Genomic DNA, 26,580 nt, shown 5'->3' on the forward strand with positions numbered 1-26,580 from the left:
CTCCTGCTCTCTCCCCACACCTTTACTTATTTGATAGGTGAATTGGAAGGAGGACAAGGCATGTGTCGCCCAGCCCTTTTTACTTCCCTTCCTCCTGGGAGCTGGCTCACCTGCAGAGACTGTGTGTTCTGCACTGCCTGTGAATGCATAGTGTGCCTAACTCTGAGGTTCAGGAGTAGAAAGCTCACTCTCCTACATCCAAAACCTGGTTACTGTACCTATGTAAACACAACTTACACTGTTTTTTTCCCCAAAGTTTCATGCATCATCTAAGGCAGTGGTTCTCAACCCAGAGTAATTTTGCCTCCCAGGGAAATATTTGACAACATCTAGAGAGACTTTTTTTTTTTTTTTTTTTGCGGTACGCGGGCCTCTCACTGTTGTGGCGTCTCCCGTTGCGGAGCACAGGCTCCGGACGCGCAGGCTCAGCGGCCATGGCTCACGGGCCCAGCCGCTCCGCGGCATGTGGGATCTTCCCGGACCGGGGCACGAACCCGTGTCCCCTGCATCGGCAGGCGGACTCCCAACCACTGCACCACCAGGGAAGTCCCTGGAGGATCTATTTCTTACGGAGTCTTCAAACCTCACTCCTGGCTAGGTGTGGGGCTGGCGGGGGTGGAGGAAAAGGACCTCACAATACACATGAAGGCATCAGGGGTGTTGCACAGTACACCCCACACCCTCTTCATAAAAATAAAAATTGGAGTAACGCTTCCTTTACTCTCCCGAAATGGCAATCATCAATAATATGCCTTCTCACATACTCAATTTTTAAAAATCACAATATAATGCCTGAGCTGTAATAGAGGGGGAAAAAAATCGAAGGAAAACGATTTGTAACCAAATAACATATACTCAAAGTGTCGATGCTGAGGCCTCATGACACTAGAAAACACAATAAAGTGTCAGATGCTTGCCCCTGCTTATAACAAATAAGTTAGGATTTAAGAAAGCAAGAAGATAAGAAATTATTCTGTATAAGAACCAAAAAATAAAAGAGCAGAGATATACTATTAAACACTAGAATAAACATTATTTTAATCTGTGTTTTTAAAACTGTGATTACCGGGACTTCCCTGGTGCTGCAGTGGTTAAGAATCCGCCTGCCAAGGCAGGGAACACAGGTTCGAGCCCTCGTCCGGGAAGATCCCACATGCCGTGGAGCTAAGCCCATGTGCCACAACTACTGAGCCTGCGCTCTAGAGCCAAAGAGCCACAACTACTGAGCCCATGTGCCACAACAACTGAAGCCCGCGTGCCTGGAGTCTGTGCTCCGCAACAAGAGAAGCCACTGCAAGGAGAAGCCCGTGGGCCACAACGAAGAGTAGCCCCTGCTCGCCACAACTAGAGAAAGCCCGCGCGCAGCAACGAAGACCAAATGCAGCCTAAATTAATTTTTAAAAAAAAACTGTGATTACCTTTTGTAGTCTGAGATGATAACAGAGTTTTCACCCATGTGAACCCCTGTCCCTGCCAATTGAATGCCAGCAGCGGCCCCCAAGCCGCCAACATTGTGAAATTCAAACATATCTCCCACATCACTCACACACACACACACACACACACACACACAGGCACACGCACACGCACACACACACACACACAATCTCCCCTCCCAGAACCACTGAGTTAATGCTTCAAATATTAGCCCAGCAAGTGGGTAAAAATTCCACCTGTACATATGGAAGTATATGCCAAAATATTAACAGTGGTTTTCTAAGAGAGGAGGAGAATAACAGGAAACGTTACCTTTTTTTTTTTTAACATATCTGCACCGTGTAAAATTTTGCTTGCAACCGGTGTGACCTTTGCAATCAGAAAAAACAAACAGAACTATTTTGGAAAAACGGTATGTCAGGGCTCCCTCTAGTGTGCGTGTTTGTTCTATTCCTTTCAGGAAGGATTCAGTTCCGCGGTGGGAAGCCGCTAATTAACTTTTTAAAAGGCAAGACACCTCAGCGCGGCTCCCCAGCCTTTGTGCTCGGCCTGCTGGTGGCTCCAGGTACCCGGCTCAGCCCAGCCGGACAGCTTCCCTCACCCTCCGCCTGCACCGCCGCCCTGTGGTCCAGGGCGGTACTGCGCCCTCCGGGAGGCGATGGGGAGAAGCAGTGGCGGCTGCCTGTGGACCCCCTAACTTCTGTACCATAGACCACTTGGCAGTCTGGTGAAGCTTATGCGCCACGCCTCAGAATAATGGTCCTTTTAAACATATAAAATACTATACACATGCTTGAAAGAAAACCAATAATAAATGAAGTGGTTATCAAAATATAATTGTGTAATACTGTAATAAATGTGCTTTTTTTTTTTTTTTTTTTTGCGGTACGCGGACCCCTCACTGTTGCGGCCCCTCCCGCCGCGGAGCACAGGCCCCGGACGCGCAGAACCACCGGCCACGGCTCACGGGCCCAGCCGCTCCGCGGCATGCGGGACCAGGACACGAACCTGTGTCCCCTGCATCGGCAGGCGGACTCTCAACCACCGCGCCACCAGGGAAGCCCAAATGTGCTTTTTTAAATTAGCACTTTAAATAACAACTCCAGTGGCAGATCTAGTAACTAATGATTTTCCAAGTAGTGAGGTGCGTACACAGTATTTCAAGCTATCGGTGACAATTTGAACTCCTAGTGTCTGTGATTTTTTTTTTTTTTTTTTTTTTTTTTTTTTTTTTCGGTACGCGGGCCTCTCACTGTTGTGGCCTCTCCTGTTGCGGAGCACAGGCTCCGGACGCGCAGGCTCAGCGGCCATGGCTCACGGGCCCAGCCGCTCCGCGGCACGCGGGATCTTCCCGGACCGGGGCACGAACCCGTGTCCCCTGCATCGGCAGGCGGACTGTCAACCACTGCGCCACCCGGGAAGCCCCTAGTGTCTGTGGTTTTTAATTGGTGACAGTCACGGCACTGCGAACACTACTCATCATACAAGGAAAAATAAGTATTACGTAAAGTTTAGTGAAAAGTCAAGATGTACTATTTCCCCGCCCAAATTCATGGACTCCTTGAATTCTACACACAGGCTCTCTGGGGTGCGCGGCCGGGGGCATGGTTAAGACCCCCTGAAAGGGCATGGGTTTGGGAGAAGCGCTCGGTGGGTTTTCGGGTGCGGGTCGCTGTGAACCAAGGCTAAGTACTGAAGGGATCAGCAGAGGCGCCTCCCCCGGCTGGGGGAGCCACACGGCCCCTCCCCTCCCTTCCTTCTCTTTATTATGCCTCTGGAGGAAGTTAAAGTCCCCCGTGGCCCGGAGAGGAACTCCCAGCTCCCGGCGTGCACTCCAGCTTGGCCAGCGCTCACCATGCGGCCCCTCGTCCTGCTGTGGGGCTGCCTCGTGCTCCCAGGTGAGATGGGGGGCGGGGATGGTGAGATGCGGGGCGGGTATGGAGGGATGTGGGGCTTATCCCCAACGTCCTTATTGCTTATTCTTATTGCCCATTGGGTCTGCAGGAGAGGGACCTGCTGAACCTACATTTCCTTGTGGGGGTGACCCAGCCCAGCCGCCTGATCCTTCCAGGCTTCACCCCTCCCCATTCGTCCTCAGCCCTCAGAGGGTGCGGGCATTTGCTGTTTCTGGAACCCAGAGCCAGGTCTTCCCCCAGACCTGTGGGCTCCAGACCCTTCATGTCCAAGTGGCTGTGAGAGTACCTTTACCTCTTCTGTCTTCATTTCCTGACTCTGTGCCAGCCTGGGGACAGACAAGACACCGCTTATTTAATGTTGCCACATTAAACTCAGCAAATATTTCTTGAACCTCTGCTGTACCACTCACAACAGCCCCGAGAGATAAATTATCCTGTTTCATCAATTCACAAGCCTGCTTTTCTTTTTTTTCTTTCTTTCGTTTTTTTAACCTTTTAACATAAAAAATTAGGATGCATCTTATAACTGATGTCAGTTGTTCAAATGACAGTGTTTTTTTCTTAATGTTTTATAAAATTATGGTGGCTCTTACATATGATAGCATCTTAATTCAATGAAATAGGACATTGTCATCATCTATAGGTGAGAAAACTCAGAGGGGTCAAGCAATTTCCCCAGGGTCACACAGCTACTAAGTAGCAGTGCTGGGATTCAAACTCTGGGCTATATGAATCTAGATCTTCCCCATCACCAGCCTTCAATATGCCAGGTATAGGGAAACAGTAACAGTCCTGTCCCAAGATCCCTCAGTGGCAGAGTGGAGTACCAGCTCCTACCAGGGCTGCCCCAAGAAGGGAGTGACTGAGGAAAGCCTTCTGGTCTTGATCCTAGTACTTGAATCAGGGAATTCCAACCTTCATCCCTGCTGTGGTTTCAGGTTATGAAGCCCTGCAGGGCCCGAAGGAGATCAGCGGCTTTGAAGGTGACACCGTGTCCCTGCAGTGCACCTACGGGGAAGAGCTGAAGAAGTACAAGAAATACTGGTGCAGGGAGAGCGGGTTCTTGATCTCCCGCTGCTCTGGGACTGTCTACTCTGGAGAATATGGCCAGGAAGGCAGGGTGTCCGTCCACGACAACCCCCGGCAGCTCAGGTTTGAGGTCACCCTGAGGAACCTCACCCTGAAGGACGTGGGGCAGTACTGGTGTGGGGCCAAAAGAGTGGGCTTCGATAAGACTTTCTCGGTTTCTTTGCTCGTCTTTCCAGGTAACAGATGTCGCTCCTTCCCTGGGAGGGGTTCAGGGTCATGGAGGTGGGGGCTGGAGCACGGCACCGCCCCACAATAAAGGACAGGCTGCAGCTCAAATGGGGGGAGCTGAGAGCCACGCACAGGTTTGGGGTGTTCCTGAGATATGACCTGCTTGCTCCGAATGGCTTCCTCAAGGCCTCTGTTTGAGGTGTAGCTGGGGAAGTTCTGAGAAATTGGTCCTGGGGAGATTAGGGTTCAGGGGTCAAGGGTCAGAGGTCTGGGAATGCTGGGAATCAAGGATCAGGGAAGGTGCTGAGGCATTGCTTTTGGATTTGTAGCTTCTGCTGGTCTCCACCTGACAGTCACCACAGCCAAGCTGGGGAAGACGGGGGCGGAGGTCTCTCCATTCACAGGGACCTCCCCATCCGAGCCTGCAGCAACCTCTCCGTATGCAGGGACCTCTCCTCACCCGGCAACCTCTCCATTTGCAAGGACCTCTTCTCACCCAGCAACCTCTCCGTATGCAGGGACCTCTCCGTATGCAAGGACCTCTCCGTATGCAGCAACCCTTCCAAATGCAGGGACCTATCCTCACCCAGCAACCTCTCCTCCTGCAGGGATCTCCCGCCAAGCCACACGGCTAGACTCTACCTCCACAGAGGACACCAGTTTCGTCCCCATCAGAAGCAGCTCCAAGACCAGGTGAGCAGCTCCAACCAAGGCCACCTTTTCAGGTCATCCCTGAACCATAAGGTGCCCCTGAGCGAATAGGAATACAATACTCCTTCCTCTGGGAGAACACAGCTTCTTGACGTGGCCACAGACGTGCAGAGAGGGCAGACTCAGCCCCCATCCCACCCCCTACCCGGCAGGGCCCTGGAGCAGTGAACGACCTACATTACGGGGGCCAGCAGCCCTTTTGCCTTGGACAGGCAGGCCCGCCCAAGGTGAAGGGTCCGCCATGGCCCCAGTCCCCACCTCGCTCCCCGCCCGGCTTCAGGGACAGCCACCCCAGTTCAGTAGTTCTTGTTTGTGCACTTTGCACTGGGCCCTGTGCTAAGCAGGAAACTGTAGACCAAACAATGTGATGTTTTCTTACCCAACTGGAATCCCAGCCTGAAGGACTGGCTCTTGGGTCTTTATATATAACTGCCCTCCATTGCTGGTGGCCAGGTAACTGCTCACAGGTTCAGAGCCAGCTGAAAGTACCTCCTGGGGCTGGCGATGGGGGCTGAGGTCCCTTCCATTGGGACCAACCAGATGCTGTGGTCCCTGGTACCCTCTGACCCCCTTGGGAGAGACGAGGGATATGACTGGAACTCAGAATAAGAATGCCCAGTGTGCTGCCGACATCTGACGACAGCCACCAGTCTCCTTCCATCTTGTCCGCAGGGTGTCCGTCCCAATGACCCGCATGTTGGCCCCAGTCCTGGTGCTGCTGGCCCTTCTGCTGGCCACAGGCCTGGCCGCCCTCGGCAGCTACATGCTCCAATGGAGGAAGAAAGGTGAGCAGTGTAGACGGGAGGGGTGAGAGGCTGTCAGCCAGGGGCCTCGCTGAGACCCACAGTCCCCACCACCGCCCCAGAGAGACCTCGTGGGCCTCGGCGTATGCGTCCGAGACGTGGGCATCGGGAGCCCTGCTCCTCTTTTCTGAGGGACCCGCAGGGCCGTCCACACCAGGCACAAGCAATTCAAACGGGGGAGCAAGAGGCTGGGGGGCTCTCATCTTGCTGTGGTCTGTCCGACCAAGCTCATGAGCCACTTCTCTCCCTGTTGATCCCAGTGAATCCATGTCCAGTCTCTGTAGGTCCTGCTTCTTGTACGAGGACTGATTACAGGGGGAAGTGCAGGCCTGAGCACTTGAACTTGAGCAGGATGTGTGTATGGTCCCGCCCCTGCCACTGGGTCTCTAGAGGTGCTCAGCTCCTTTCAAGACTTGGCTTCAAATTCCAGCTCTGCCACTTTTTAGCTGTGTGACCTTGGGTAAGTCATCTAACTTCCCTGAGCCTCAGCTTCCTCAGATATATGCCCAACAGAAATAGAATAGAAGCCACACGTGTGATTTAAAATTCTCTGATAGTCACACGAGAAAAAGAAGAAACTAGTGAAGTTAATTCTAATGATACACTTTATTTAACATGATATATCCAAAACATTATCATTTCAACATGGAATCAATATAAAGATACTAATGAGGACTTCCCTGGTGGTGCAGTGGTTAAGAATCCGCCTGCCAATGCAGGGGACACGGGTTCGAGCCCTGGTCCAGGAAGATCCCACATGCCGCGGAGCAACTAAGCCCGTGTGCCACAACTACTGAGCCTGCGCTCTAGAGCCTGCAAGCCACAACTACTGAGCCCACGTGCCACAACTGCTGAAGCCTGCGTGCCTAGAGCCCGTGCTCCGCAACAAGAGAAGCCTCCGCAATGAGAAGCCCGCGCACCACAACCAAGCGTAGCCCCCGCTCACCACAACTAGAGAAAGCCCGCGCGCAGCAACGATGATCCAACGCAGCCAAAAGTAAATAAATAAATGAATAAATTTATTTTTTTAAAAAAAGATACTAATGACACACATTCTACGTTCATTTTTTCCAATTGAGTCTTTCAACCCCAGTGTAATTCAGAGTAGTCACCTTTCTGGTGCTCAATGGCCGTGTGTAGCTCCTGTGGTGGATGGCACAGATTAAGAGGGTTTTCACCGAAATAACGGTAATGGGAGCTGCCTTGTGCCCGGCACAGTGGTGTGGCTTATGTTCTTTTTATCTCCTTTAATCTCCTCAATACTGTCGAGTTAGGAACTACTTATTCAACACCTACAAATACCCCCAATTTACAGGGCAAGAAACTGAGGCACAGAGTGGTTAAGCAACTTGCCCTGGGTTTGTATAGCTGGAAAGTGGTAGAACCAGGAAGCCAACTTTGTAAATTGGCAGTGTTGTCCCAGCACTGGTGGCCATGGTGGGGAACGCTGGGCTTGCTACGTGACTCCCCTCTGTGTGGCCCCCAGGAAGAAATGTCAGCTTTGCCCACATCCCTAGGCCCCCTCAGAGGAGTCGGGAGGAACACACAGGGTGAGAACGTTCCCATCACAACCTCAGAGCCTCTTCGCACTTTGCCTCTCCAATTGTGGTCCCCAGCTGGCAGCAGCAACATCCCCGGGTAGCCTGTTAGCAACTCAGACTCTCAGGCCCCAACCTCAGCCTACTGAATTAGAATCTGCATTTGAGTAAAATTTCCCAAGGTCCTGTACACACACTGAGATTTAAGAAGCAATGACCTTGGCATACAGGATCACTTCCCTAGCCAGTTTCTGGCCCATGCGAGGGGATTTCCATGTACCAATCTCAAAAGTCCAGGTCATTGCCGAGGTGCTGGGGTTCTCGGGCCAATCTGCTTGCCAGCTCCCTCTGGGAAGCCCCAGGTGCAAGGAACCCAGTCCACGTAGGCGGGAGCAGCTGCAGACTACTCCCAGCTACTCCTGGCTTCAAGGTGCTCCTTCTGTTGCAGGAAGGGGGACCCCATCCAGGGCCCGAGAGTGGGCTCTTGTCTAACACTCAGAAATGAATTGTCTGAGGAGACACACTTGCTGACACAGCAAGAGACTTTAGTGGGAAGGGGCGCCCGGGCAGAGGGCAGGAGGGTAAGGGAACCCAGGAGAACTGCTCTGCCACGTGGCTCGCAGTCTCGGGTTTTATGGGAATGGGGTTAGTTTCCGGGTTGTCTCTGGCCAATCATTCTGACTCAGGGTCCTTTCTGGTGGCCCACGCATCACTCACTCAAGATGGATTCCAGCGAGAAGGATTCTGGGAGGTTGGTAGGACATACGGACTGGAGTCTCCTCTCTCCTTTTGACCTTTCCCGAATTCTTCCAGTTGGTGGTAGCTTGTTAGTTCCGCATTCCTTACCAGGACCTCCTGTTTAAGATACCTCGTGCGAGTGGTTACTAACAGGCCTGGCCAGGGTGGACGGTTTCAGTCAATGGTTCCCTTAACACTTCTGGTCTCTTTCAGCTCAACTGGCCACGGAGACACAGAGGAAGGAGAAGGTCCATCTCTCCCACTTGGTAAGGAAGGAGGCAAAGCCCACGCTCAGATCCCTCTGCGTCCGGCTCCCAGGCCCTGCCTCTCCGGCTCCCTGCCTGGTCCTCCACGGCTGACCTCAAGGCAGGACTTGCGTCCCACATCCAGGGAATCTGTGTGAGCCCCGAGATGAGCCCTTTGGGCTGCTCTCCTCACCCAGACTTCCCACCGGGTGCCAGTGGGGCTCTGCTCCAGGCCCAAGGCCCTCTTCCCATCCCCCCTTTTAGAATCAGAGAACATTGGAGCTGGTTCCACAGGGGGGCTTTGATATCAGCTCGTCCAGCCTTTCTCTAAATTTGGTGCAAAATCCCTTACGAAACACCTTGGGGGGTGTGTGGGCGGCTATTAGAAATACACTCTCCTCGACATCGCTCCCAGCCAGAACCCCTTGGGGTGGGGGCCAGGAACCTGAAATTGAATCGCTGCCCTGGGGGATTCTGATAGCACCAATAGACTCTAGTCTGCTTTTGCACAAGAGAGAACTGAGGCCCAGAAAGAGAAAGAGTCTTGCCCGAGGTCACACAGCAGGCGGTGGCCCAGATACAGAGCGGGTCCCAGAGCTCTCGACTCCCATCTCTCCTCTTTCCGGAACACCCTTCTCTGAGCTGTCGTTGGCTCTGAGACCAAGGTGGTGTAGCTACCTTGACACTCGGGCTGCGGGTGGTGCTCTGGAGACGGGGGGACAGAAAGAATGGGGGTCCCTGTGCCCATCACCCTGGAGAGAGGACGCTGCCCTGAGTCTACCTGCTGCTGGGCCCCTCCCTGACCCCTGCAGAGAGAGACCCTCTTCCCACACCAGCACTCCTACGGAGAGAGTCACTGCTTAGGAAACCGAAGCTTCATGTGCCTCGCCAACACCCCCGCCCGCAGCCTCTCCTTCCTCAGCTGTTTACTGAGAGGCCTCCACCCTGATTCCCTTAGACACTGGGGCAGGAAAGGGGGGCTGCCGTTGCCTTCTTTCCTGGTGCCAGCAGGGACAAAACACTCAGGCCCGATCCCCCCAGGGAGGGGCTGCGGTGGGACGGGGTACTGGGCCTTCCTTCACTTAGGAAGCAGCTGTTGTTACCTCAGGAAGCTCAGCAGGACCAAAGGGGTGGACAGGAGTGAGGGAAAGGTCATGGAAACAGATGGAGGGGCTGCCAAGGCCACTGCCAGGGCCCTCCTCCTGGCTCGGTGTCCTGAGGCTAGCCCCGTCCCCAACTCCAGAAGAGGGGCTGGGCTCGGAGGGAGAACCGCCATGCCTTGCTGCCGTTTTTCTAGTGCCTAGAAGTAGAGGCTCTCGTATAGATCTCGTATAGTCAACAACCCAGAAAAAGCCTCCACGCTCACTGGAACAGCCCAGGGTCCACTGCGTGGGCAGAGGGACCGTTGAGAGATGCAGACGCCCCCCTGGACAGAGGGTAGTGGTCCTGGCCACAGCCTACATTTGCGGTTTGCTCTCTGTCCCCTGAGGTTCTTTCCTCAAATTCTGTCACCCTTGAGAAGGGGACGCTTCTGCAGCTGTTGGTGGTCAGCGGTCAGCAGTGGCTGGGTTTCGACCAAATCAGAAAGCTGTCAGTATGGGATTCATGGGAAATGGACCTGATGTCAGGAGTTCTCTGGCCCAACCCCAGCTCTGCCATGTCCTCCCCACAGGCAGGGCTGGGAGGCACAAGGGCCGTGAGTGACAGCATTTGTGAATTCTCCCTCCCCCTCCCCTATTCCTTCAGGCCCTCATCCCCCCAGTCACATCTCACCTGAGGGATTCTGTTCTGACTCTTACCTTGTCCCCGTAAAACTGAAGGTGTCACCAGAGGTGGCTCAAACATCTACCTCTGCCCCCATGTCCCACACCTAGGGTACTGATAGAAGCAGGGGCCCAGTTAGTAGACAAGGGACACTGCCACAAAGAGAAGTGTGCAGGACGCCCTACCAGGAAGGCAGCATGGTGTAGGAAAGAGTCTGAGACCAAAGAATCATGAAGACAAGGCCCAGCTCCACCACTCACCAGCTGTGTGACATCTGGCAAGTTACATCACCGCTCTGAGCCTCGGCTTCCCCATCTCACGAGACTGTGGTGAGGAACGAGTGAGATGAGACCCCTCGTAGTTATCCAGAAAATGGGAGCTTCTTTCCTTGGCTTCGGTGCCTATCAGGCCAGGGGTTTGCTGGCCGGGCCACCTCAGGGCAGCTGCACTGTTAGGAGACATGGCTGGGGGCCTTGGCCAGCTCCAGCCTCCGCTCTGCTCAGCTGCTGGGCAAGGGAGCAGGTGACGGAGGGGCCCGGCGTTCTGACCTGAGGACCACGGGGGCAGCTGAGCCCAGGCCAGGAGACGGGCTTCCGCACTCGCTCTGGACTACCCACCTCTCTTCCCTGGGCCTCAGTTTTCTCATCTGATCAGGGAGGGATTGCTCAGACCCATGATCCCTAAAGAATTCTTCCTGTGCTGTTTGTTATTTGGCGAATCTTTGAGGTGTCCAACTTTGCTCTCTCTGGGCCTATTACAAAGAACCTGCAGCCTGCATGTTCTTCCTGCTTCAAGGATAGAAATAATCATCATGGAAACAAATTAATCATTCCAGGAGTTCCCAGTTGTTGAGTGATAAAAACATTATCAGAAATATTTATTATAACCCTAAGGGAAAACTTTCTATCCCCATTTTATAGCTTGGGAAGCTGGGCCTCAGAGAAGTTGGGTGGCTCACCTGAGGTCACACTGAGACATAGTGAATGGGCCGCAGGACTCTGACTCTGCAAAATCCACCCCCTGCCTTTCCCTCCTCCTGCTCTGGCTTGCGGACCATCCCTGCTGCCAAGAACAGGCCGTTCTGACTGAGTCTGTGTTTCAGCCACTGGGGAACAGCGGGGTCCCAGAGTATGCTGTGATCGACCTTGCAGGGCCCACTGGGCCTCCTGCCAGCCCCAACGTGGAGATCCGGTGCCTGAGCCAGGTGTGGACAGAGGGCTCTGGGGGTCTGGAGTGACCTAGCCTGGCTCCACTCAGACAATGCAAGGAAGTGAGGGAGGTCTCTGCCCTCAGTCCACCTACGTTCCGCATCACAGCCAGAGCTTAGACCATTTCACCCGGGAAGCCAGGGCTCCTGACCTCACATCCTCATTTCTTGTGATCCAGAAAATTCTTGAATAGCGTGGTGAGAGTGACAGCTTAAAGAGTTCTGAGCTGGCAGGATCCCCACGTCTGCAGCCACAACTGGGCCCGAGGCCATGAGGTTGATCTCCCAGGGAGTGGGGCCTGGTGTGTGCGGGGGGGCGGGGGGGGGAATGAATCAAAGCCTGGGGGTTCTGGGAAAAAGGAGTGGTTAGTCCTGTGACCCCCAGACGGACAGGCCCAGAATGTGCAGAAAAGGCTGGGCTGGACCCAGCAGCTACCTGGAGACCCCCCCAAGCCGGGCTCTGCTTTTCAACCCCTACTGTTGTCTTTACAGACTTCAAAGGAAGACGAAGCCTCGTGGCAGACCCCTGAGGGAGACATGACCCCAGGCCCTCCCCTCCCCGTGTCTGGGAACGAGCCAGACTTTTCTAAGTTCATCTCAGTCTAGCCGCCTAACGCCCTCCGTGAATCTCTGGAAGGGCTGAATTTGCGCTGACTCGGATAAGTTTTCTGCTACGGCTTCAGAGTCCTCCTGCCAGAGTCCAGGGCTCTCCTCCACCCTCCCCAAGCTTTCCTCCTGCATGCCCCAGCTGACCCGGAACGCTTCGTCAGCGCTGGAGCCTGGAGTGGTGGCTTCACGGTTCCAGCTGGAGACGGGGACCTCCCCAAGATGGTCACATTCCTGGGCAAAGCGTGCAGCCACTGGACCCTCAAGGGGCCAGGCAGGGCTCAGGGGGTCTGGTCCGAGTTTGTATCTGCTACAGGAGCTCCTCTGGGCCTGGGTGCCGAGCCACGGGCCGCTCCTAACTCGCCCTCCAGACCCCGCCTTCTCTTTCCTTCCTTCCATCCTCAGACGCAAGGTCAAGTTCTCCTACATAAGCTGGTGAGGAGGAGGGAGACTGCTAGGTTAGACGGGATTCTGATTTCTCAAAGCCGGGCTGGGAACCTCCTGCATCCCAGTCCTTCAGGAAGCTGGTTAAAAAGATAATTCCTGGGCCCCATCAAGAACTACTAAAACGGAACTTCCCTGGTGGTGCAGTGGTTAAGAATCTGCCTGCCAACACAGGGGACACAGGTTAGATCCCTGGTCCGGGAAGATCCCGCATGCCGTGGAGCAACTAAGCCCGTACGCCACAACTACTGAAGCCCATGCACGTAGAGCCCGTGCTCCGCAACAAGAGAAGCCACCGCGATGAGAAGCCCATGCACCGCACCGAAGAGTAGGCCCCACTCACCGCAACTAGAGAAAGCCCGCGCGCAGCAACGAAGCCAAAAATAATTAAAAAAAAAAAAGAACTACGAAAACCATCTCTGAGGCTGGGCCTGGGATTCTGCATTTCTGAAAAGTGCACTGGTGATTCTAACTCTTGAGTTTGAGCACCAGTGGGCTGGTTGAGCTCTCAGGCCCCTCCAGTTTAGAGAGTCTACATTTGGTGTGTGGAGTCTCCCCGCTGCCCCCTATAGGGCCTGCTCTGCCCATGACACCATGACCCAGCTGGGGGCTTTCCTGGACCTGCCCGAGTCCAGTCCCAGGTCAAGTGCACATTGGAATGGGTGAGCCCAGGACTGGCGGGGAGCGGTTGTCTTTCTGATCTCCCTACCTAGCCACGCATTCCAGGCTTTGGAAGGAGGATGGAAAAAAGCACGGCTCCTTCCTCGTCGAGAAAGGGTTGAGGGCTTCCCTGGTGGCGCAGTGGTTGGGAGTCCGCCTGCTGATGCAGGGGACGCGGGTTCCTGCCCCGGTCCAGGAAGATCCCACATTCCGCGGAGCGGCTGGGCCCATGAGCCATGGCCACTGAGCCTGCGCGTCCGGAGCCTGTGCTCCGCAGCGGGAGAGGCCACAGCAGTGAGAGGCCCGCGTACCGCAAAAAAAGAAAAAAGAAAAAGAAAGGGTTGACTACCTGTGGGTTCTGAGAGCTGGGGAGGGGGTAGGAAAACACAGGGTGCAGGTGGAGGTAGGTATCTAAAAGGGAGGAGGGAGGGGACAGGGCAGGACCCTAAGGGGAACCTGACGGTGACCTGGAGTTTGGTCCCCTGGAGTGGGCAGGGGGAAGGTAGAATAAAAGAACGATTGGGTTTTTGAAAAATGAACCGGGGGCTGCTCAATATACAAAACCTAGAAAGATGGGGGGATAAAAGGAAGAAAACACATCACCCATCATCTCGCCGCTACCCGAAGACGAAATCACTGCAATTTGTTGTATTTCTTTCCAGTCTTTTTCCTCCACATCACTTGCTGATGTGCTTCTACAAATTATTTTGTACCTATAACTTTATATCCTGCTTTTCCCACTTAATTATTATATCATAAGCATGTTTTTGCATAATGTTTTTACAAACCTTTTATAAATTAAATGTTGACCAGCAGCATAATATTTCAGATTGGTATGCTTCAGTTTATTTCAGTTCTCTCTCACTAGATATTTAATTTGTTTCTATTTCTGTTATAAATAACAGCATGGTGAATCTAGGCACACAGCTTTGCCCGCATCTGGAGATTTCTTTCAGAAGGATGTGCATATGTGGAAGTGTCAGAGGGTGCGAATGGTTCTGAAGTTACTGATACCCATTGCTAAACAGCTTTGAGAAATGGCAGTACCAGTTTCACCCCCACCAGGGCCTAGCAGTCAGCATTTCTCAAAGTCCTCACCAGCCTCTGCACCCATCCCAGTGGGTGTGGGAGGAGAAACACCCGTAAGGCCTATGGAATGAGGGCCTAGGGGGCTGGGCAAGGTGGAGCTGGTCTGAAGATGCAAGGGAAACTCACCAGAAGGTGGCAGCCAGTTCCCCGGGAACTGGCTTTTTACCTTCTCTGAGTGGAAAGGGAGACCCGAGTCTGAGCTCTAGGGACTCTGCCCAGGATCTGGGCACAGTGTGTGCCCAGATGTTGGGGGAAGTAGGAATTAGCAAGTTTCAGGTGGTCTCAGCTCCAAAGCAGGCTTCGCCCATGAGAAATCCCTCAGCTGGAGGCTGGTGAGAACAGGGGCTTCTCAGAAGGGAAAGAAACTTCCTGTCCTCTCAGCCTGTCACCTACAGCAGCCAGAGCTTTTGGGGGACCAGGAATGCTCAGCTGGGTCATCCCAGTCCCACCCCTTGCCTGATTTCAGACCATGTGTCTGCTAAAGAGATCTATGTCTTTTGTGAAGCAGAGCTCTCTCCAAGGCAGCCTAGGATTGGCATCCACTGGATTCCAAGTTTCCGTGGATTTATTAGATACTCAAGCATCCTTCATAGACCTTGGCACACTTGTCCTAGCTCCCAGTGCTGCCACAGTGCTGGCCCAGCGCCACCCTCCTGGGCAGGGGAAGAAGTCTACTCCCTCGCCAGCTGCCACTCTGCAGTCCCCCATCTTGATACACCTTGGTTTTGTATTTGTACACCCACACCTTCAGCTCTGTGATCTCGTGTACCTATGAGAGGCCCTTGAACAAAAGAATTGCAATAAGCCGCCGCTCGCCCATCCCAAGAGCAAGGGTTTCCAGCCTGGGAACTTGCTGAGAGGTAAAAACTAGGGGAACATCAGCATTGCTAAAGTTCTGTTTTGCCAAATTGGGATATTAGCTATAATAAACTACCCTCTATCCTCCCATTAGTTTCTTTTAAAGAAATATTTTAACACCAAAGAGAGTGTCGACGGGAAAATGAATGTTTTAAGATAGTCCTTCCCTAATCGACCCCTAGACAAAGAATTGGATGTTATGATCCTAATCCACTGAGGCCTATTGAAGAGAGATTTTCTACAATCTTTTGGTTACAAAAGGGGAAGAGTGGGGAAGGGATAAATTAGGAGTTTGGGATTAACAGATATGCACTACTACATAGAAAAGAGTTAAACAAGGACCTACCATAGAGCACAAGGAACTATATTCAGTATCTTGAAATAACCTAGAATGGAAAAGAAACTGAAAAAGAATATATATGTGTGTGTGTGTGTGTGTGTGTGTGTGTGTGTGTGTTTCATAGAGACCCTTTACCAGGTTGAGAAATTTCCCTTCTAGTCCTAGTTTACTGAGCTTTTTAAAATCAGAAATTGATGTTGATTTTATCAATGATTTTTCAACAACTATTGAGATGATTATATGTTTTTTCTTTTTTAGTCTGCAAATATGACTCTATTCTTTGATTTTCTAACATTAAGCCAACCAGGGATTAATTTGACTTGGTCAGTACTGGTATGTAGTTTTCTTTTCCTGTTAAGTTCTCTGCCTGGTTTTGGTACCAGGGTAAGCTGAGAAGTGATCCCTCCTCTTCAATTTTCTGGAAGAGTTTGTGTAGAATTGGTAATATTTCTTTTTCATATGTTTGGTAGACTTCGTCAGTGAAGGCATCTGGGCCTAGAATTTTCTTTGTAGGAAGGTACAAACTAAACATTATTGTTAATTGCTATTTTACACAGACAATGTTTACTTAGATCCTTACATTTCAGATTTTCTTTTTAAAAAGTCATGTTAGTGGTAAAGTCTGGCAGTTTTTATCTGAAAAGCTCTACTTCATAAAAATTCTTGAAAGAAAAAAAAAATTCTTGAAAGAGTTTTGCTGGGTATACAATTCTAGGTTTACAGCCATACTCTCTCAGCATTTTGGAAATACTATTATTTTGTCTTTTAGCTATAAGTGTTGTTGTTGAGAAGTCTGCTGACAGACTGAGTGATGTGATAGTTTTTCTCAGACTGCTTTCTACTTGTACTGGTGTTCTGCAGTTTTACTCCTGACCATGAGTAAATTTTTCTTGTTTGGTGTAAATCCTTACATCTGTGGATTCATGCCTTTCATCATTTCTGGAAAATTCTCTTCAAATATTTATCTATACTCCATTCTTTTTAATGTCTCCATTGACCAGGATAACATTTTTTTAGACCTTATCTTTATAACTGCCATATCTCTTACCCTCTCTTTCATATTTCCCTTCTCCTTATCTCTGTTCTTCATTCTATATAATTTCTTCAGCTCTATCTTCTAGTTTAGTACTTCTTAAACTTGAAAATGCCTATTAATTACCAAGGAATCTTGTTAAACTGCAAATCTGATGCAGTAGTTCTGGATGGGGCCTGAGAGCTGCGTTTCTAACAAGCTCCCAGGCTGATGATGCTGCGAATCCAAGGACCATACTTAGGGGAGCAACTTTCTGGTTCATTCATCTCTTTTCAGTTGTGTTTGATTTGCTGTTAACCCCCTCCAATTCGTTTTTGTTTTAAGCATTGTATTTTTATTTCTACAAGTTCTGGATGGTTCTCCTTCAAAACTAACTGTTCATTCTAATGTCTTCTTGCTTGTTAATTTTTGTAATGCCATCTTTTATTTCATTAAACATTTACACGCACATGGTTAGTTTACATGTTGTGCCTAATATCAGAAGTCCTTGGACATATAAATATGTTGTTGTTTATGTTGACTATTGCTCATGGTGGTCTGTTTCTCTGAATTTTGTGATCTCTTGTTGTGAGCTCATGTTTGGATGAATCTATGGAAAATCTGGGGGCTGAAATTGAGGATACCTTCCTCCAGAAACGAGTTGCATTTGCTTCTGTCAGGACGGGTCCAGGATAAAGATACCAACTTGGAACCAGGTCCCTAACTTACCAGAATCTCAGGTTATCTTACCGTGACCCTGGCTTTATGTTTAACTTACCAACTAAGATGCTAATATTGGCACTTTCCCTTTAGGACAATTCCACCTTTCCTGTCCACTCACCATGACTAAGAGGGCTGTTTTCTTTTGTTTTGTGACCTCTTTGAGATTTCCCTTCCCACAAGCCCAACAATGCAATAAAAAAAAATGTTTCACATAGGATCTCATTGTTTAAGAGCACAAGGTACCTTGTTCACTCTGTCTGCACTAAAACCCTGACTCCCATTTTCCAGGCACCATGTAAGGCCCTTAGATTTTTATGTAACTCTAGGGAAGGGAAGAAGCCTTCCAAAACAGGATTGAGATATCATTTCTTTCCACTCTGGTGAGCAGGCACTCAGGGAAAGATTTTATTCAAGTTAGAAAAATAATGGGGTGTTTCTTATACCGGCATGTGACGAAATAAAATTCACAGTCGCCACATCAGAACAAAGGGTAATCCTTAAAATTAGATATATTCAGCTTAATTATAAACTGTCCTCCTGTACTTAATTTTCTCACTTGATACAGATGAAATGGTCCACAGACCAACACTTGGGTACCAGTACTACACAGTATAAAGGCAGGTTTATGAGAAACTGCAGAGAGAGGAAGATCTGTTTCTGGAAGGAAAACCAAGCCCTGAAAAAAATGGGTGGAAACAGCCTTAAACACTTAGATAATTTCTGAAATTGTCAGGCACTGTGCCGAGACTTGCAAACACGAAATAAGAGAGGATACAAATAGAAACATCCGGATGCTGCACTTTCTCCTTCTTAGGTGGGGATGGTGGTCAGAGGTGCACACTCAGGCCTCACACCTGGCACGTCTGGTTCCCACAGTGCACTGTGGCCCCAGCACGGCCTTTGTCGAGGATATTTGGCTGCTCGCATGAGCTGGACTCCCACCAACTGAAAGAGGTCCTTGGTTAAGTGGGTTCAATGAACGCTCTTAACCGTCAGCTCCATCTTCTGGCAACTCTCCGTACACTCTTCCTCAGGCTCAGTCTCACTTCCCAATAGCTTTTCTCCTTGATTCCTCAGCCTAAAATAATTTTCTAACTCACTCACGCCAAGAGTCCTGAAAATGTCTATCAATCTGTTATTCAGAACGATTACAGTCACTATTGAAATTAACAAGTGGATCGAACCATCCCTCTAGTTGACGGGACCCCTCCCAGGTGTGGGGCTGTAGCTGGGAGTGTTTGTCTGTGTGTGTTTAAAGTTTGTCTCATTTGGGCCAAATTTACCTTTATCCTTTTGTGTTGTCCCAGAAAGCTCATACTTTAAGTTCTTTCTAGATCCTTCATCATGAATTTATGCTGACGTTTGACTAAGCTAGTGGTGACACAGGGAATGAAGCCTCTGTTCCTAACCGGTTTCAGGGTTCAGAACTTACACACACAGGGTCCACTTCCTCCATGTAAAATGACATGACACTGCATCTTATAAATCCCTTTCCTGTTCAGAAATTCAGAGGCCGTTGCCCAACTCATAACTTTTTAAGGGAAGAAAAGGTCAACATGTCAGCTGATAGTATTCATTTGTTCGAAGAAATGGTTTTTGGTTGATATAATTGTACTAAGCCTTGTGCCGAAGGACAAGAAAGCTTGGCCTCTGCCCTCTAGGAGCTCTTGGTTATGGAGGGCGGGAAGCCACGTAAACAATGACCACAGTGTCCCGAGGGGGTCCATGGGGTTCCTGGAGAGTCACATGGAAAGTGAACAGCAGGCACATGCGACTGTGGATTTGGGTCTTGGAAAATCTCTAAGAAGTCCATCCAGGTGGAGATATGTCTCATGAGCAGTTGAAAATAGGGTTTGGGAGTCTTAATGTGTACAAGGTAACAGACGCTGTGGACCCACTGGCCCAGGAGTCCGTGCAGCAGAGAAGAAACAAGAGCTAAAGGCAGCATAACATTTCAGAGGTTGGCTTATTATATTCTTGTTTCCTCCCAGTCTTGTGTCCCTCTTTAGAGAACACAGCTTTATTTTCTGCATTAAGTACAGTAGATGAGGACACACCTTAGCCCCCCAGTAGGCAAAAAAAGGGGGAGTATTCTAATCTGGAAAGTCTGAGTATCTTAAGTCTGGCCCTAAGCCAAGGTAGCACGACAGACTAAGGGGAGTGGGGGGATGCTCCCTTCCTAACTTGGAAATTTGTAAACGGAAGGTAGTGGGGAATTAGGTGATCTGTGCTTTAAGCAAAAACCCCACGACCACCACCTCCCCTCACACGTGTGCACACACACTCATAGGCAGGATTCTAGAGTAGAAAAAGAAATTCAATATCAAAAATATTACCAAAATACCAATTCCTTTTCAGTGTGCAACAAGCATTTATTCATCCACTTAGCAAACATCCCCGTATGTTTGAGAATTCGTTCCGGCATCAGCACCTCTTGGAAATGCTTTTTGATGCTCCCACGGACTGACTGAGGAGCCATTTCTTGGTGCTGCCGTAACAGCTTCTCATTACAGAGTCCTGATCAGGACCCTCTTCCTATCTGCTCCCGTAAACTCTGGGCCTCTGGATGTAGGGACCCCGCCTTGTTCAAAGGTGCTCAGTAGATAATTGTTGAATGAATACAGTAGTCCCCACTTATCGGCGCTTTCAGTTACCCATGGGCAACGGCTGTCCAAAAATATTAAATGGAAAACTTCAGAAATAAACAACTTGTAAGTTTCAAATTGCGTGCCTTTTTTTTTTTTTTTTTTTTTTCGGTACGCGGGCCTCTCACTGTTGTGGCCTCTCGCGTTGCGGGGCACAGGCTCCGGACGCGCAGGCTCAGTGGCCATGGCTCACAGGCCCAGCCGCTCTGCGGCATGTGGTATCTTCCCGGACCTGGGCACGAACCTGTGTCCCCGGCATCGGCAGGCGGACTCTCAACCACTGAGCCACCAGGGAAGCCCCCGTGCCATTTTTAAAAAAAAATAAATTTATTTAATTTTGGCTGAATTGGGTCTTCATTGCTGTGCCCGTGCTTTCTTTAGTTGCGGCGAACGGGGCTACTCTTTGTGGCGGTGCACGGGCTCTAGGCACACGGGCTTCAGTAGTTGTGTCACACTGGCTTAGTTGCTCTGCAGCATGTGGGAACTTCCCGGACCAGGGCTCGAACCCGTGTCCCCTGCATTGGCAGGCAGATTCTTAACCGCTGCGCCACCAGGGAAGTCCCCAAATTGTGTGCCATTTTGAGTAGAGTGATGAAACCTCTCACTGTCCCACTCTGTCTTGCCCAGGACACGCATCATTCCTTCGTCCAGCGTATTTCACCTGATAGTCACTTAGTAGCCCTCTAAGTTAGATCGACTGTCTTGCTACCACAGCGCTTTGCGTTCAAGTAACTTTTATTTTACTCAAAATCGCCCCAAAGCACCAGAGAAGTGATGCTGGCAATTCGGATCTGCCACAGAGAAGCCGTAACGTGCTTCCTTTAAGGGAAAAGGTGAAAGTGCTCAACTGCAAAAGGAAAGAAAGGGAATTCCCTGGTGGTCCAATGGTTGGAACTCCGAGCTTTCGCTGCTGAGGGCCCCGTTCCATCCCTGGTCAGGGAACTAAGATCCCACAAGCCACACAGCCAAAAAACAAAACAAAAAAAAAAAAAAGGAAAGAAAAACATCAAACGGTCTAAGGACAAATCTATCCAGGAGACTGTGAAGAAGGAAAAACATTTGTGCCAGCTTTGCTGTCACACCTCAAACTGCAAAAGTTACAGCCACAGGGGCTTCCCTGGTGGCGCAGTGGTTGAGAGTCCGCCTGCCGATGCAGGGGACACGGGTTCGAGCTCTGGTCTGATCCCACATGCCGCGGAGCAACTAAGCCGGTGCGCCACGACTACTGAGCCTGTTCTCTAGAGCCTGAGAGCCACAACTACTGAGCCCGCATGCCACAACTACTGAGGCCCTCGCTCCTGGAGCTGGTGCTCCGCAGCAAGAGAAGCCACGACAATGAGAAGCCCGCGCGCCGCAATGAACGGTAACCCCGGCTCACCGCAACTAGAGAAAGCCCGTGAGCAGCAACGAAGACCCAATGCAGCCAAAAATATAAATAAATTTATTTTAAAAATAATAAATAAAAAAAGAGAGTAATTGAAAACTTTCCTTACTAGATAGTAAAACAGAAGTTTCTAAAGAATTAAAACTCTGATCATGGCAATTAGGCTAGATAAACAGATCAATGGAACAAGCTAGACGGCCCTCCTTACCAGCTGGCATGGCCTGCACTTGTCTCTCCCAGAACTCTGTGGTCCCCACCAAACCCAGCCCAGAGGAAGCCGGGCCAGTGAGCTTGTCTAAAGGTGATGCTCTCAACCCCCTGGGTCTCTTGAGGAGCTGAGTCTGGGGATGGCAAGGGAGCCCACGCGATCCCTCGTGGTTCCCTTTCTTAGCCCATGTTTCTCCTCCAACAGTGCCTCCTTCCCCAAGCACAACCCTACCCCCATTTCTAATCAATCCCCCTCCATCTCTGGAAGGCAGCATGGCAGGGAAGCCCGGCTGGGAGCCGAGAGTCCAAGAGCCTGGTTCCAGCTCTGCCAACAATTTTCTGTGTGACATTAGACAAAGCCCTTGCCCCTCCAGGCCAGTCTTTCCAACTATAGTGTGATAAGAATCCTTTCTGCCCTACTAACCACATGCTACCGTGCCAAGAGGGAAAAAGGATTTTAAAAAAAAAACGGGCAGAGTTCCTTTTAGAAATGTAACTGCCTGTATTAGGAAAAACTGATGCCAGTTTGGGACTAAAAGGAAATTCCCCACACTACAAAGTGATGTCCAAAATAGAGAGGCAGTGGTTGGCACACTTGGCTACACGTTAGAATCATCTGGGGAGCTTTTATTTATTTATTTATTTAATGTGGTTTTTTTTGGCTGTGTTGGGTCTCCGTTGCTGCGCACGGGCTTCCTCTTGTTGCAGTGAGTTGGGCTGCTCCTGGTTGCCGTGCGTGGGCTTCTCTTTGCGGTGGCTTCTCTTATTGCGGAGCACGGGCATGGGCTTCGGTAGTTGTGGCACGTGGGCTCAGAAGTTGTGGCTCGCGGGCTCTAGAGTGCAGGCTCAGTAGTTGTGGTGCACAGGCTTAGTTGCTCCACGGCATGTGGGATCTTCCCGGACCAGGACTCAAACCCATGTCCTGGTTAGATCCTGTTTCCTCTTCTGGAGCACCAAGAAAGACTACATTTCCCAGCTTCACTTGCAGTAATCCAGGGCCCTGTGACTAGGGAGACTGGATCCCTGAATCACTTGCAAGGAGTGCCACCCAATCTCCATCAGTCGTGTTGTGAGAAAGAAATGAATAGTAAAGTTGTTCGGTTGCTGAGATGTTATTCGTTGTTCAGTGGCTAAGCTCTCAGCCTTTCCTGAACTTCGGATTTAATTGTCTGGATTGGGGTCCAGGCAATTGTATTTTTTAACCCCACAGGCAATTTTAATGTGAGACCAGGGTTGAGAACCACTGGATTAGGACAGAATTACAAGTGTGGGGTTGCTAGGTATAGTAAAGAAATATTGAGTTTCCAGGGGTGCCCCAGGAGATGGGGAGAAAGTTGTCCAGAAATGCGAGAAAAAAGCAGGAGAGCGCCCAGAAACATGGAGGGAAGCAGGGGGACCCAAGAAGAAAAAGTTGGCCAGGAAAACATTCTATGTGCTGGGAATGGTCAAGGGACATTTCAGAATTGGGGTGTTTAATATTCAGGTCTAAATTCTCATCAGGGCTGTCAGGTGGGTGATATAAACCCCTATGCCTGCCTCCAAGTCACCAGTCAAATTAGCTCCACACTCGTCCCTGTGTGAACGGATGCTTGGGGGGAAGTCAAAGGAAAGGGGGCCCGTTCCACACCTGGTCATCACAGGGAGAAGGGAACAGCCAAAGCCCCCTCTTGAGAATCCTCAGTAAGCATTCTGGGCTCCCCTGAGGAACTCAGGTGGGAAGGAAGGCTGACCCCTCAACCACACACCCATAGTGACATCGGGGTGACATTTCAACCAGCTCTCTATGGCCCTTGTTGTTAAGCACCTAGAATCAATCCTAGCATTAGTCCTGGGAGAGGCCATGACACTTTACAGAGGATGAACTTGAGGGCCAGAGAAGCAGAGGAACCTGCCTAAGGCCACACAGCAATTCCAGGTGAAGCTGAGTGGATCAGCCATGGGGTCCCTGAGTCCCCCGGCCCCCGTGGATGCTCAGACTCCTCGATACAAGCATTTACCAAGAGCATCTTCTGGGGGTGGGGAGCGTGGAGTGGCGAGACGGGAAATTTCAGAAGACATCACAGAATGCAAGACATGTCACTCCAGCTTCCATTCCAGAATCATCTATGCTGTGCTCCCCACTCTCAACCTTTCCCAAAGCCATCCACCCGACCCCAGTGAAAGACAAACAGAGCCCAGAAGCTTTGCTTTCACATTTAATCAAAGGAAAAGAAAGCCAATCAGGGAGAAAGCTCAAGAACTGGATGGCTGAGAGAGGGGACAGGAGAAGCACAGCTGGGCTGGGACTGAGTGTGGACGGGGCGGCAGGGTCCCATAATCCTGAGGTTCCTCAATACAAGCGTCCACAGTGGGAAGAGGGAGGCTGGAGCCTGAGGGCTAACGCGGTGGGCACACACACCCATTCCAACCCAGTACGGGTCTCCGGAGTACGGCTAAGGCAGGGGAGGTAGAATGCTGTTCAGAGAGGAATAGAGACGGGAAGGGAGGGGCCCAACCCACAGGCATCACCAGAAGTGAAGGTGCCAGACAGTAACTGGAGGTTTACCCTCGAGGGCCATGTGCCAACCCTTCAGCAAGGTGCCCAGCCGCACCTCCCATCAAAGAGAATGGTCTTCTAACCAGAGTGCTTTGGAGGTTAACCAAGGGGGAGGGGTAGCTGCCTCTATTCCCAAGTCTCCTGGGTGACGTGGGTATGAACAAAGAACCCCATGGCCCTGGGCCAGCGCGAGAACACCCCATTCTCCTCCCACTCCCAGTCCCCTTGGGTTGAGGGTGAGGGTGAAGCAAGAGAGAGCTGAATTGAGGATAAATTAAAAGAACACTGACTAAAGGGAAAAGAGGAACATAAAGCTGACTGCATAGTGGAGGCAGAGCTATGCAAATGAGATGGAAGCAGACTTGACCTTTACATCTCATTTGCATATCCTAGGCAAATGCAAACGAGATCCCTAATATAATAAATATACTTCTGACTTTGTAATAAATATTCTGTTTCTTCTCCCTCCCCTTCCCTAGGAAATGGGCACACAGTGGTTCAGGGGCCAGCGTGGCTGACACTGCAGCAAAGACTGATTAGACGGAAGAACTGGGGAGCACAAAGGCTGGGGGTGGGGTCATGGGGGGTCCCCTACAAGGACAGGTTCACCCCAGGAGGGGCCACAGGGATGTCTGGGGAAGTCAAGGACAGCAGACTTTTTAAAAAAGGGATTCTCCTATTGTACACAGCTGCCCTCCTCAGGGACTGGAGGGTGGCATTTAGGGTCGGGGGACAACAGGAGAGTGGAGGGAGACATCTGGGGAAGGCCGAGCCTCTGGAATCTGGGATAAGGGTCTCATAAGAAATGGGGGGCTGATGGGGAGCCCGGAAACGGGGCCCCAAAGAGTGACCTCCAAAGCTCAACAACGCTTCGCTTCCCCTCTCCAAAAACTAAGCCTGACACACACGCCAGTGGCGGAAACACAGACCAGGCACTGCAGCCTGCGGAACCACAAGCCGTGGAGACTCCAGGGTGGATGGCGCCCCATGGAGGTGTGCGGGGAGTCTGCTGGGGTGCAAATACCCTCCAAGGCCATGCCCCGTGGCCCAGCCCTCCCCTCTCCCCAGCCCCCAGGCCGCCTTCATGTGAGTGGGCACCTGGACCCGGCCACAGAGACCAAAATGGACACTGACCACAGACAGGGAGCCCAGACACGTCCCCACCACGGGCCACGGAGGGCTGGGAGCTTCCCGTCAGGCTCCTCGTCACAGGGCTCGGCCTCCAGCCCACCCCTGCCTGGGCTGAGCCCGCAGCCCCTGCCGCCCTTGCCCTGCGGGGAGCAGAGCTGGCCTGTCAGGGGCACATCGGAGAAGTCTGTGGAGAGACTTCGGCAGTGAAAAGCTGTGCGTGAGGGAAGGACGGGAGCCAGCCCCGTTCCGAGGGGGCAGAGAACCGCGCTGCTCCCTGGTGCGGCAACTGGCTGGTGCTTCGGCTCCTCCAGCCTTCGGGATGGTACCAGGCTGGCACCGCACCTGGGCTTGCCTAGCTGCCAGGGGGCCACGTAGCCCCCTGGCCACAGGGAACCAGCCTAAGGCCTGCCCCTAGGCTGCAGGGGCGAGAAGTAGGAGCAGCCCAGAAGTGGGGTCAGGGTGGCCAGTCCAGAGGAGAAAAACTGACTGGCGAGAGGGGTGGGGGCAGCGTACCTACTGACCACCTGGTCCCAAAGCAGCTTTTCTCTTCTCTGGACTGAGCATTATGGAGGCGACTCCGACACTCCGGGGCACGGCTCGGCCCTCAGCGAGGGACATCTGGTGGCCAATGAACGTCGGGAGTGGGTAGCACCTGGGCACAGACGTGCCCCACGAACACCCACCTCCCTGGCAGTGCACGCCTCCTGTGCTGAAGCCAGACTTAGGGCCATGACCCAGGGAGAGCCAGAGCGCCGGGAACGGGAGCTGAGGATCATGGCTGGGGCTCACGGTTGGGAAGGGGACGGATTCAGGGTTCTGGGTCCCAACCCAGAGGGCCGAGGTCCAGGAGAACAGGCTCAGTACACCCAGCTGACGGGCACCCACTGGGGCTCCGTGCGCAGCTTCTCCAGGGCGGCCTGGAGTTCACGGAAGGTCCTCTCCAGGTTCCTATTGACCAGACTGAGGTCGAAGTAATGCCCGTAGCCCCTCTGGATACGGCTGCTCTCCTCCACTGTCCGTCTCAGGTCCGCCTCCTGCCAGCACAAGGGGACCTCCCACCCGTCAGTATCCGCCTGGCACCCCCAGCGTCAGGGGTCCCACAGCCTGCCCCGTCTAGCCCCCTCCCCAAAGCCCAAAGTACCAACCATGGCAGGCACAGACCCCCTGGCTGGGGAGGCAGCCGCCCCTCCCTGCATGCCCCAAGGCAGCTCTCCTGTGACCGTGGACAGACAGATGGGTGGTGGGAAGGGAGGAAGGAATAACCTTTAGGAAGCGCCAAGCACTACACTAAACACTTGGCGACCAGCGTAATCTTCACCACAGCTCTGC

At 51.6% G+C, this 26,580-nt stretch overlaps 2 protein-coding genes across 30 annotated transcripts in view; one reads left to right on the forward strand and one right to left on the reverse strand.

Moving 5' to 3' along the window:
* Window positions 1-3,215: 3,215 nt before the first annotated feature.
* CD300LG (CD300 molecule like family member g) lies at window positions 3,216-14,149 on the forward strand. 10 transcript variants are annotated; one of them, XM_060136090.1, is made up of 7 exons: window positions 3,216-3,335; window positions 4,292-4,618; window positions 4,940-5,303; window positions 5,972-6,106; window positions 8,614-8,666; window positions 11,512-11,613; window positions 12,109-14,149. In XM_060136090.1, the coding sequence occupies exons 1-7, from the start codon at window positions 3,293-3,295 to the stop codon at window positions 12,144-12,146; spliced, it is 1,062 nt and encodes a 353-aa protein (XP_059992073.1). In that variant the 5' UTR covers window positions 3,216-3,292; the 3' UTR covers window positions 12,147-14,149. The 10 variants fall into 10 exon arrangements, with proteins under 10 accessions (XP_059992073.1, XP_059992072.1, XP_059992076.1 ...); XM_060136089.1 differs by having other exon boundaries at window positions 5,994-6,106; XM_060136093.1 differs by having other exon boundaries at window positions 5,129-5,303; window positions 5,994-6,106.
* Window positions 10,391-26,580, reverse strand: part of MPP2 (MAGUK p55 scaffold protein 2) — a 38,996-nt gene continuing 22,806 nt past the window's right edge. For 13 of the 20 annotated variants that reach the window (XM_060136064.1, XM_060136065.1, XM_060136063.1 and 10 more), the window contains one exon: window positions 10,391-11,965. In XM_060136064.1, the coding sequence (XP_059992047.1) occupies window positions 11,720-11,965 (246 nt within the window). In that variant the 3' untranslated portion in view covers window positions 10,391-11,719. Of the gene's footprint in view, window positions 11,966-19,733; window positions 20,016-23,745; window positions 26,286-26,580 lie in introns of those variants that run through there. The other 7 variants (XM_060136051.1, XM_060136067.1, XR_009537805.1 and 4 more) reach the window with 6 other exon arrangements.

The sequence above is a fragment of the Lagenorhynchus albirostris genome, chromosome 20 (genome assembly GCF_949774975.1).
Source record: "Lagenorhynchus albirostris chromosome 20, mLagAlb1.1, whole genome shotgun sequence".
NCBI classification, from domain to species: domain Eukaryota; kingdom Metazoa; phylum Chordata; class Mammalia; order Artiodactyla; family Delphinidae; genus Lagenorhynchus; species Lagenorhynchus albirostris.

Excerpts from the sequence above, each read along its gene's own strand:
- CD300LG (XM_060136089.1), top strand. The coding sequence starts at position 3,293 with ATGCGGCCCCTCGTCCTGCTGTGGGGCTGCCTCGTGCTCCCAG. Across the intron at positions 3,336-4,291 it reads GGGCTGCCTCGTGCTCCCAG|GTTATGAAGCCCTGCAGGGC; the intron begins GTGAGATGGGGG and ends CTGTGGTTTCAG. Across the intron at positions 8,667-11,511 it reads AGGTCCATCTCTCCCACTTG|CCACTGGGGAACAGCGGGGT; the intron begins GTAAGGAAGGAG and ends TCTGTGTTTCAG.